Source organism: Dysidea avara, chromosome 2, assembly GCF_963678975.1.
Source record: "Dysidea avara chromosome 2, odDysAvar1.4, whole genome shotgun sequence".
NCBI classification, from domain to species: Eukaryota; Metazoa; Porifera; class Demospongiae; order Dictyoceratida; family Dysideidae; genus Dysidea; species Dysidea avara.
Window position 1 is genome coordinate 44,527,677 of NC_089273.1, and position 12,468 is coordinate 44,540,144.

Genomic DNA, 12,468 nt, shown 5'->3' on the forward strand with positions numbered 1-12,468 from the left:
GTAGGCCCCAGCCGATTATACCAGCCTAATGTAAAGCATAATAGATGACCAAAAGCATCAATCATAATGCCAGCATAATTGGGATGATATTTCAAAGTTTAATTAAAATGCAGAATGTGCGTGCCTGAAAGAAAGCAAACAATCACTGTCAATAGTATTATTAGTGCATTTCATATTTAAAAAACACATAATATAATTTTTTCTGTTAGTTAATCACACTTTGCAGAAATAAGATTGAAACACTCTAATAGAGCAGTCACTTACTCTAATACAGCAGTCAGAAAACACTAATATACTCTAATAAAACAGTCAGTTCTAAAGGATAATCTTGATTTTGAAAGCATAATTTTGAGCACAAAAGACTTAATTTTTGAGCAATGCTCAAAAGCTTAATAGGTAAAATTTTGGGCATAATAGGCCGGGGCCTAGTTAGTAGCTAGTGAACATCTGTACATTGATAATAGTTAAGTCTTTGCAGGTCTGCAGTGAGATTGTGTGGGTTGATATCACACCATGGAAATATTTCAAGATTCTCTATTACAACAGTCAAGAACAGTCATTGTATGCTGACAGGAACCATTTATGTATTTACTTCCAGGGTACTATTGTGTTGCTGGCATACTGCTGCAAATACAAATTACATATAAAACTGAGCATACAGCTGCTGTTCTTTGAATATCAATTGCTATGTACAACTCAGATGATTGATCAGAATTGTCCAGAAACCATGTTTAATATTATTTTATGCATAGTTATTTACATACAAAACTGCTATGACATAATGACTATAGCTCAGCCTATAGCTTCTGAGGGACTATAGATATGCCCACAAACCACCTGCTGTAATGTGCCTACCAAATCTTAGCCCTTTTCAGGCTATTGGTATTATTTGTATGTTGCAGTTGAAGTAACACTGCTCTATTCATATTTTATCATATGTGACCCAGTCTGAGAAAACCGGTCTTATCGCCCATGTCAGCAGATTCGATTTTTCACCCAGGACGCACAGCTACATGAATAATTTAAACTATCTAATTCCACACTTAAACTCAGCTAGACTTGAGTGGTCTGGTTTTGCTGGCTGCTTTTCCCGAGCCCAGTGGCAATCCGTACGTGTGGTGTGGGGCCTTAATGGAGCTCTGGTCAGCCTGGGAATGACTGTATGTGGCTGTACAGCTCTGTGGTGTTGAATAAGTACCTCTGCTGTAAATTTCCTTTCATTTTAGCCAGTTTTGAGACTTCAATAGCTCAAAACTTGGCCTAATTCATCCCTTGGCCTTCCTATTCAATTTTTGAACACCATCTTGCCCGCCTTCTAGGTCCCCCGACTCCCACTCAATTTGCAGCTCGCCTGATACAGTCAACCTCAGTTTAAAAACTATCTAAAATGGCGGGAAACTTAGTTGTTGGCTACTTGTACAGTGGATGCTCTGGAAGGTAAGGAATTGGTGTAAAACGTGTGAAAATTTGGTGCACATAGCTTCAACCATTGGCGAGCTACAACACACTAAATACTTAAAACCGGCATTTCTCGATACTTTTAAATGGGCGGTAAGCCCGGTTTTGTCAGACTGGGTCACATATGAAGAATTTCTATGCACAAAGAAAGACACACAGCACAAAAGCATAATACATTTCTGAATAACATAAAAACAAGCATAATAGGCAGAAAAATTGGGAAATTACAAAAAGCATAATAGGAAAATTCTGGAGCATAATAGACTCAAGCCTACTCACCAGTGGCATGTGCATTTTGGTATTCCGATGAGTGTGTGCTCTCTGCACCTTTTCCTTTCCTTTTATCTTCTGGTTGTCATCTCCTGAATGCATTGAAAACATATCGATGGGCTCATTTTCCATATTAACACCATGCTTAGATGCAAAAAATTAAGAGTGCTTACGTTACTATACGAAGTAGTAGTGGACATCGTGTATTTCATAATAGATTCAAGACCATGCATGGAGACCTCTGTCATGCCTTTGAATAATCTACCTTTTAGCCTATGATACCAGCTATGCTGCAGTCATTTATTGCCTGCACAGCCAGTTGGGGAAGGAATACAGAGTGCCTTCAGAAACCCATAACACCCATATACCAGACCACAAATACAGCTTAGAGCTTCCTTTTGCAGAAGTTTAATACAGACCTGGTTTCTTAGGTACATAGTCAATGATCACTTTTAGCATAGAACTTTTTCTCAAATGCATGGGAAAGTGGAAAGATGCCAACCTTTCTAATCCTTATTGTTTTGTGCTACTATACTATACTATACTGCTAAATGATGCTGCTGTATTAATGAAAACAGTGAAATTAATATTATAATTTGTTTTTCTTTTAATTCTAGGTACATGAACTGAACGCCTTAAAAGAGTCCAACAAAGAGCATCTAAAAAAGCTTATAGTTGTTAAACTTAATGGAGGCCGAAGTAGTATGGGCTTACAAGGACCAAAGAGCAATTTGGGGGTTCAAAATGATGAAACATTTTTGGATGTAACTGTTAGGCAAATAAAAGTTAGTATAATTGTTAATCTATAAATTATTGATGTTTATTGACTGCTTCATGCAGTATTTGAACAATAAGCATAGATGCGATATTCCTTTACTTCTGATGAACTCATTCAACACTCATGCTGATATAGAGGAAATAGAGAAGCGTTATAAAAATGAAGTATGTTTGTTTATGTTTAACCAGAGTAAATTTCCAAGGTTGAGTCGAGAAACTTTACGACCAATTCCTACATCAGGAAATAGCCCTGATGAAGAGTAAGTATATCTTTTGTTGATGCTAAGGGGTCTTCCACACACACCCATTTTTTCCAACTTGATGATTCATAACTTCAGGTTGGAAAGGCATTGACTTTTTTTGAAATTTAGTCAGTAGTAAGCACCAACATAGCTTAATGGATGGAGAGAATTTCAGGTTTATGTGTGGTAATTACTTGAATGCTAAGTTATGGTCTACCAAGTTCATAGAATCAGATGTGTATGGAAGTCCCCTTTCACAAATCCAGTCACATATGTTACTTTCTGGTGTATTGCAGGTGGTATTCACCTGGACATGGAGATGTGTACAAATCACTGTTAAGATCTGGAATGCTTAATAAATTTATGAAGGAAGGAAAGGAGTTTATGTTCATTTCCAACATAGACAACCTTGGTGCTATTGTGGATTTAGGTTTGTCAGTTCCATAAATAGCACCACAATTAGTGAACACTTGTACAAATATAGGAATTCTCACTGCACTGGCTGAAATGGAGAACTCTCCTCAGTTTATAATGGAACTCACTAATAAAACAAAATCGGATGTTAGAGTATGTATGGTATATATACATATATGTGTGTGTGTGTGTGTGTGTGTGTGTGCGTGCGTGCGTGCATGCATGTGTGTGTGTGTGTGTGTGTGTGACTGGATCTGGGAAAACCAATCTTATCACCCATGTCTGCAGATTCGATTTTTAACCAAGAACACAAAGCTACATGAATAAACTATCTATTTACACAATCAAAATCAGCTAGAATTGAGCAGTTTGCTTTAGCTGGCTGCTTTTTCACAAGCCCAGTGACGATTGTATGTGTGGTTTGGGGCCTTAATGAAGCACTGGTTAGCATCGGGATGGTTGTGTGTGTGGCCGTATAGCTCTGTGGTGTTGAATGAAGACCTGTGCTGGGAATTTCCTTACTTCTAAGCCAGTTTTAAGACCTGAATGGCATCCCTATGCCTTCCTTTTCTATTAAAAAAATCTCTAGCCCTCCTTCCTGGCCCCACTTCCCTCCCATTTTAGAGCTTGTCTGATTCAGTTAACCTCGTTTGAAAACTGTCTAAAATGGCAGGAAACTTAGCTATTGGCTGCTTACACAGTAAATGCTTTGGAAGGTAAAGAACTGGTGTAAAATGTGAAAATGTAGTACACACAGCTTAAACTATTGGCAAATTACAGCACACTAAATATTTAAACCGGCATTTCTCCATACTTTTAAATAGGCAATAAGACCAGTTTCCCAGACTGGGTCACATATAAAGTATAGTTGTATGAAAGTACTAGGAATTTCAAGTTGGATTAGGGATAAAAAAAAAGTAGTGAAACAAGTTAATAACTAAAAGTCAGTGTCTATAGTATTGTATTGCATTCATTAATATACAGCCTCTATAGGAGGAAAATGAAAATTTTTCATAAGAAATAATTGTAACCGGATCTGCAATAAATAGTGCATTTTGTAATTTTTTATTAGTGAATATTAATAATTATTTATAATTTACATAGTAAAATATAATATGTTCTGGCATATTCTCAGCCTTGTTTTTCAATAACTTTTGGAGTTACAGCCATATAAATTAGTTACAATGGAAGATCGATTGCACAGCAAGTATAGACTAAATTATCAAGACTCATGGTATCGAGTCTCACGACCTTGATACTACGAAGCACACGCCCATACAAAAGACATGCGGCCACTACTGTGAGTTATTTATGTGTAGGGTTGGTTTCACAATATTAGCGCTGGATTATGCAGCATCTATCAATAGGTTTGTATTTTGTTGCATGACAAAAAATTCTTTAGGAGTCTTCATCATAATTTTATTGTGACCTCATTAAAATAAAAAGTAGGCCTTGCTAAAATAAAAATAGTACATGAGTATTTATACATATTTCACTACCATATGTTGCACCTACCACCATGTTATACCAGCCAACATAGCCATGTTTTTGCAGTCCACTTAGCACTGACTAGGCCAGCGCTGATTATGCCAGCATAATTTGGGGCATAATAGGTAGCCAAAAGCATTGAGCATGATGTCAGCATAATAGGCACAATATTTGTGCATTGGTTATCAGAGAAGCTGAAACTGCCTATTTTTCATGATGCAGAATTGGATAGTGTTAAAAATGGCAAAAATTAGATTTACAGCTATGTTGTGAAGAAAAAATGTGACCGGATTTGCGAAAAGGGGTCTTCCACACACATGCAGTTTATGAACTTTCACATTCCATAACTTGAGATAGGATAAAGTTATTGACTTGAAATTGTGTCAGTAGTGAGCACCACTATAGGTTAATGGATGGAGGAAATTTTGGCTTTGTATCTGTCTTTAATAGAAAGTTATGACCTTCCAAGTTCATAGAATTGGATATGTGTGGAAGACCCCTTTTCACAAATGCGGTCACAAATGTGACCCAGTCTGGGAAAACCAAGCTTATCGCCTATTTAAAGGTATCGAGAAATGCCGGTTTTAAGTATTTAGTGTGTTGTAGCTCACCAATGGTTGAAGCTATGTACACCAAATTTCACACGTTTTACACCAATTTCTTACCTTCCAGAGCATCCACTGTGCAAGTAGCCAACAACTAAGTTTCCCACCATTTTAGATAGTTTTTAAACCAAGGTTGACTGTATCAGGCAAATTGCAAATTGGGTGGGAGTCGGGGGCCCTGGAAGGCGGGCAAGATGGTGTTCAAAAATTGAAAAGGAAGCCAAGGGATGAATTTGGCCAAGTTTTGGGCCATTGATGTCTCAAAACTGGCTAAAATGAAAGGAAATTCACAGCAGAGGTACTTATTCAGCTCCACAGAGCTGTACAGCCACATACAGTCATTCCCAGGCTGACCAGAGCTCCAATAAGGCCCCACACCACACATACGGATCACCACTGGGCTTGGGAAAAGTAGCCAGCAAAACCAGACCACTCAAGTCTAGCTGATTTTGATTGTGGAATTAGATAGTTTATTCACATTGCTTTGTGTCCTGGGTGAAAAATCGAATCTGCTGACATGGGCGATAAGACCGGTTTTCTCAGACTGGGTCACGAATTAGTTAAAGGTCGATGTACTCTAATAGAACAATCACCGCTTGTTGAAATATCCTAATAGAACATTCACAGATGCTTTAAGTACTCTAATAGAGCAGTCAAGACACAATTTTATATGAGCACATTTGGAGCATAATGGGACACAACTGGGTATAATTGGAGCATAATAAGGGAAATTTTGGAGCATTGTCAAAGCATAATAGGAAATTTCAAAAGCATAATAAGCTCAGGCCTATCACTGACATTATCTAATAGGGGTGTACTGATTATTGGCTCGGTCGATATATCGGCTGCCGATATGGAATTTTTGCAATATAGGTAATTGGTACAGTTGTTTACGTTGTACCGATATTTGCTTATGCGTATTGATAATTATTCCTATTAATGCTGTTCGCCACATTTTTTAATGTGAACTGAAATGTCTTTGTCTTCGTGTGGCTCTCCTTTAAGTCCAACACTAGAACCATCGTCGTTATTGTTGGATATAGTTACTGCCACCTCAACAGCCGTTTCCTTCTCAGATGAAACTGTCACCATGACTAATGGTGCTGAAGAACCGCTAGCTAGTGCAACTGCTGTGACTTTGCCGCTTTCAACGCCTGTTGCTCTTAAGCCAAGACTTAAGGCTGTGTGGAGATCACCAGTGTGGGAATTTTTTAGTGTGTGCCAAAACAAAAAAAAATGTGGAATGCGAGGAATGTTCAGAGGCAGTATCATGAGGTGGAAACAACAGCAAGGCATTTACTGCTTCAAATTTCGTTAGCCACCTGAGAGTTAATCACCCACTTGTGTATCAGAAATTCTGTAAAATTAAAGACAAGAAGTAAAGTCAAAGACAAGATGTAAGGAGGGAGAGGGTGGAGTCAGGAGGTTTCACAGCCTTGCATCAGCTGACACTGCAAGGGATTCAAGATCACATTAAGCCATGGGACATCAATGATCCCATAGCTAATTTAAAAGTGATCAACAAGAAATTAGGCAAATTGATCGCTATGGATTGTCAACCCGTCTGTTGTAGAAGATGTAGGTTTTTTACGATTTGTTGGTGCATAGAGCCTAGGCATAAAGTTCCTAGCAGAAAATATGTTACTGAAACTGTACTAAGAAAAATTGAAATGGGGATCAAAGCAGAATTGATGAAGAAGCTACATGCTACTGGTATAGAATACCACAGCTTTATACTACAGATGGGTGGAGTACGAATGTTGCTACACATTCCCTGTTGAGTCTGACGGCTCATTGGGTTGAGCAAGATTTCACAAAAGTATCTGCAGTGTTGTGTGTGAAGGAGTTGGAAGGTTCACATACTGGAAGTGCAATTTGTGCAAAATTTACTTCCATACTTTCAGAGTGGGACATTGAAAAAAGCAGTGTACACTTAGTATTACGTGACAATGCTGCAAACATGGAAAAAGCAATGTGAGGTGCCACCATTCCAAGTTATGGGTATTTTACTCATAGCCTCCAGCTTGTAGTCAAGGATGGTGTGCTGGCTCAATGATTTGCTTGCAATTTGTCAATGCATCGTAGGCCACTTTAAGAGGTCTACATTGGCATATGGAAAGTTTAAAGAGATTCAGAAGAGCCGTGGGTTGCCTGAACATCAACTGAAGCAAGATGAGCCAGCTCATTGGAACTACATGATTCAGTCAATTGTTGAATAAAAAATGGCAATTGCTGCATATGGTGTTGATGGGTCAATACCTGTGCTTACTGCTTCACAACTGGATATTGGTTCCAAAGTTATTCGATATCTTGTCACTTATTGAAGAAATAACAAGAATTATTTCTGCAGAAGCTGCATCAATATCCCAAGTTATACCACTTGTAAGAGCCTTAACTAAGGTATTAGAAAAAGAGGCTGAATATATTGGTGTTTGTGCCATGAAAAGCAAAATGCTAGATTAACTGCATTCAAGGTTTGTTGATACTGAAGACAAAGATTTTCATTCTACTTGCTACATTGTTAGACTCAAGATATAAAGATAAGTTTTTTAGCAGTGGATCAACACATTAATTCAGCAAGAGGTTGCTACTGAAAGAATATTTACATGGTAAAGAGGAGATTGAAGTATATAAACCTGCAGCAAAACAATTAGCTTCAGAAGAAGAAAGTAGTAGCAGCAAGCTTTGGGGTTGTTTGTCAGAAATCATACAAGAGTCCAATCAGTCTGCATGTCAAGCCACACCCACTGGTGAAGACATAGAACCTAGTGAGTCTGAAGTTGACCAGTTCCTTTCTGCCCCCTTGCTAGATTTTAAGAAAGGCAACCTCTTCAAGTGGTGGCAAGATAATTATAAACATTATCCAATATTAGCAAAGGTGTCACGGAGATATCTTCCCTCTCCAGCAACAAGTGTTCATTCAGAGCGTCTTTTCTCTGGTGCTGGTGAGATATACGATGAGAAGCAGTCTTGGCTACAGCCAGAATTAGCTGAGTCACTATTGATGATTAAGTACAACTTTACATTAGTTGGGAATGACTATACTTACAGCAGGCAGTAACTATAATATAACAGTGTGAGTGTACCTTATTTAATTGTTTCACTGTCATATTAAACATACAAAATAAAGTAAATACAGATATCGGATCCATACAAAATAAAAGATATCGGATCGGTTATATCGGTATCGGCTACTTTTAATATCGGATATCTGCAACAGCAAAAAAAAAACCATATCGGTACACCTGTATTATCTAATTCTTGTTTGCCATGCATGTGTTTTCTTCAACCAAACCTCTAATCCATACAATAACTTTTAAAGACATGACATCGACACAAACTCTAATGTCTGATAAAAAAGTTGTGACAGCATGTTGAACTGTAAGTTCCCTAGGGATGACATTTTAAGCAGAACATTTTTAGATTCCAATTAGTGCCACACCTCATGCAAGCATTTATAATTGCCAGGTGTTTTATAAACAAGGTGTCAAGAGTATTTATAATCACCAGATGCCTTATAAACAAGGTGTGAAGAATGATGTCACTAGGGAAGGTGTTTTAGGCATAATCTCTATTTAGCTTTTAATAGATTAACCACAAAGGTAAGGTAAATACAAAAGACAACAAGCCTTTAGGGTTTACCAACTATCACTTCTATGTAGTGTGCACCATGGAGCTTGTGTTATGACTTTTATTAATCATTATGCACACACCATGGCATAACAAAATTATGTAATGGAATGTGATTTGCTGTGTATTAGCTTCTGTTGTGGCTTTCAAGTTTTGTAACAGATAGCTGGAACGTGTTTCGTGGTTTGCCGGTGACTGTGTACATGAGTGGGGGTTGTTCCACACAACTTGCACAATAGTCAAATTTCATGGATAAGATGGCCACGAAATCCATGAAAATTTCTTGCCTGATGGTAAACATACGACAATGCATGCTATTACAACACATAACACAACTTTAATCAACATCAACATCTAGACATTACTAAAAATAGTTTAACACCGGTGATGATTTTTGGATGTCTGCATGATGACGCAGGATTAAGTGAGACCTGTAAAGGAACAAGCAGGCATGTAACTGAACTTTACCTAAAATTAAACACATGTGTAACTAACCTGGAACATTGGTCGCAACACTAAAGACACTTGCTTGGACATCTGAAAACACAATTGGCCTACAAAAATCAACAAGTGAGCATTAAATACATTACGCATAAAATCTGGATACAGGAAAATATCTTTATAAGCACGACATGTAAACTGACCGAGGTATTAGTTTGGTGCCATCATAACAGTACCACTGATACAGTAATAATAAACAACTATATTCCTTAGTATGTATATAGACTGACCTGGAAATTCACTACACCCTTGATATCATTACAGTCGATACAGGTACAGTTGACAATTGAGAACTATAAAAAGAATACACAAGATAATACAATTCCTCTGTGTGTAAACTGACCTGAAATTCATGAGATCCCAGTTATGTTTGTACCATGACCACATCCAACTGCTACTGCATACTATAAACCTATTACCTGTAAGAACTGACAGGCAGGCATTAAATACAACACACCCAAAATCTATGTCACTTTTTACACAAATGAGGATTTACAAATTGGCCCAGCAGTGACCTTAGTAAACAGCGTCCTGATTAGACAGGCTTCTAGTTAGGTAGACCAGTATGCAAAGTGAATTAGTATTTTTTGTACAAGCATCATGTACATTAAGCTTACTTCTTCCACCTACAGTTCTGAGACTTCTATATTGACACAATAGTTAAAGTATTTGGTCTGTACGAGTACACTTTGTCGAAAATCCATCCATGAGATAATTCCTAGCCGGATAATACTGGTATTTGCTGCTGCTACTCAAGTTGGTATCATCAGAAGTTTTCAGCTTGGTCTCAGTGAATTTGCACTAGTCAGTGCAGACTTCTGACATTCTAAAAAGAAATTGCATACACGCAGTTAATCAGTGTGAGGCAATGTGGCACTTTACATAGCTATTAGCTTAATCTTTCTTCACTCCTCCTTTGGTTACTGAACCTCCACTCCTCTTTTTGTCACTGAACCTCCACGAGGGGCTGAGTTCTTGACTTTTTATTATCCATTCGAATTCTGGGCAAGCGGTGTACATATTATAGTTTTAAATTGAAGTTTTTATGCTTCACCAATCCAACAGTTATATGACTATTGTTTATCATTCATACCTCCCTCTCAAGATATGGACTACCATCAATAATTAATATAAACCGTGTATCACATGTGTTCACTTGAGGTGTTACAGGGACTTTCCAAGAGATTTACCCTAATAGGTCACGTAATCATTTTAGTCATGGCTGCAGTACACAAGCTTTCAATCATTTGTGTACTGCTGTATGAAGTTTTTTGTGTTTGTGCACTGTTGAAGAAATGCTTAATTTATTTTATTCATCCTTCCCTCTCAAGACATGGACTGCCATCAATAATAATATTACAAATCATGTATCACGTGTGTTTGATTTTTGCTTGAGATGTTACTGTACAGGGACTTTTCAAGAGATTTCCCATAAATACAGTAAGTCACGTGATAATTGTCAGTCAGGTGGAACTTATTTATTTCCATTAATGTACCATGGAGTTTGCGTACATGTTGTGGCTTTCATTAATCATTATGCATATACCATGGTGCAACAAAGTTTGTAACAGGCTGGAATACGGTTCACGGTTTGCCGGTGACTGTGTATGAGCTTGTGTTGTAGCTTTCAACTTTTGTAATGGATTGCTTGAATGTGGTTCATGGTTTACCAGTGACTGTATATAAGGAGTTGGGGTTGTTCCACACAGCTTGCACAGTATTCAAATTTTATGGATGTCAGCATGATGGCACAAGATTAAGTGAGACTGGTAAAAGAATAAGAAGGCACTAAACTTAACCTTAAATTAAACACATATGCAACAAACCTGGAACATCGGTAGCTAAAACCAAATACATTTGCTTATATATCTGACAACACAGTCTAGCAGGCACTGAATTAAAAATAGAATGTACTAAAAATCAATATTCCTGACTGGTACATCCTCATGGCTTAACTATGGAGTAAATGGCACTAAACATACTGTACAACACAATTTTCTCTTCTGCAAGAACTTTTTAACACCTAGTAAGCACACTACCAGCTCATCTACAAGAGCATTTTAAGAGATGTGATATTAACCTCTTTACATCAAGTACAACCTACAGTACCTAGCAAAGTTTCAGCATCACTGAAGACATTATTGCATTGTTGTATCACCTCAAGTACGCCAGTGTTAGCAAGACGTGTGGCAGGGAACTCACTGCAGGGTTAAATACTCCATCCATATGGTGAAAAGACAATAACATGAGGCAATTGCCACTACTGACAAACACTCCATTCGCACTCGCCTCCTCTTGGAGCCGCCATTTTGAATGTTTCATAGCAGAGCGCCTGTGGCTTGTAACAGGCTATATGAACAAGTGCAGTGCATAATAGTAAGCATTTTAAGCGATTGCAGGTCTTCCTTTTGATATATCAATGTCTATCAACGGGTCTTTAGTGGTGAAGCCTTGTGCTGGAGTTTACTGAATTATCCCAAAGTATTTGGAATATGATGCAACACTATAACACAGTGCATTTTGAAAGGGCAATACAGCATTAGATACTCTCCCTTCCTATAGAGAGAAAATGTCTTGTTTTATTAAGACAACATACATACATACATATGTACAAGGAAGGAAATGGGGCCTTGACTCAGGGGTACACAGCTAGCTGAAACACAGGGAGCTGGATCCCTGGAAAGACAAACAAAAAACCTACAATACAATATACATACAATAATATTATTAACTAAAAAACAGTTAGAAGTTCCTTAACATCCCACAGTCCTTATGCACAACTGATTATTATGAACTCTTGCTTGTTCCTAACTGATCTCTCTACATGGTGGTTTGTTTCCAACACATATTTCTACTGGGTTATTTGTTTGTACCTGATTTCTATACGGGTTACTTCTTTCTATCTGATCTCCCTTCAGGGTGACTACTCTATTATAGTATCTCGATCTTGCACTTCCTACACTAAGTTGGATTTTATGTTATACCTCTGTGGCTTTAAGTATGTTACTTCTACATCATTGAAGAGCCTTTCTAAGATGATTACTCCATCTGTACAGCGATTTTCAAAGCATTACTCCAAGCGA

The 12,468-nt window shown here is 37.7% G+C and overlaps 1 protein-coding gene across 1 annotated transcript in view; it reads left to right on the top strand.

Annotated features, from left to right (window-relative positions):
• Window positions 1-2,359: 2,359 nt before the first annotated feature.
• The window catches only part of LOC136245590 (UTP--glucose-1-phosphate uridylyltransferase-like), a 50,191-nt gene continuing 40,082 nt past the window's right edge, over window positions 2,360-12,468 (top strand). Inside the window, exons 1-4 of the mRNA XM_066037094.1 lie at window positions 2,360-2,513; window positions 2,569-2,765; window positions 3,044-3,177; window positions 3,232-3,314. Coding sequence (XP_065893166.1) covers window positions 2,433-2,513; window positions 2,569-2,765; window positions 3,044-3,177; window positions 3,232-3,314 — 495 coding nt within the window. The 5' untranslated portion in view covers window positions 2,360-2,432. The remainder of the gene's footprint in view (window positions 2,514-2,568; window positions 2,766-3,043; window positions 3,178-3,231; window positions 3,315-12,468) is intronic.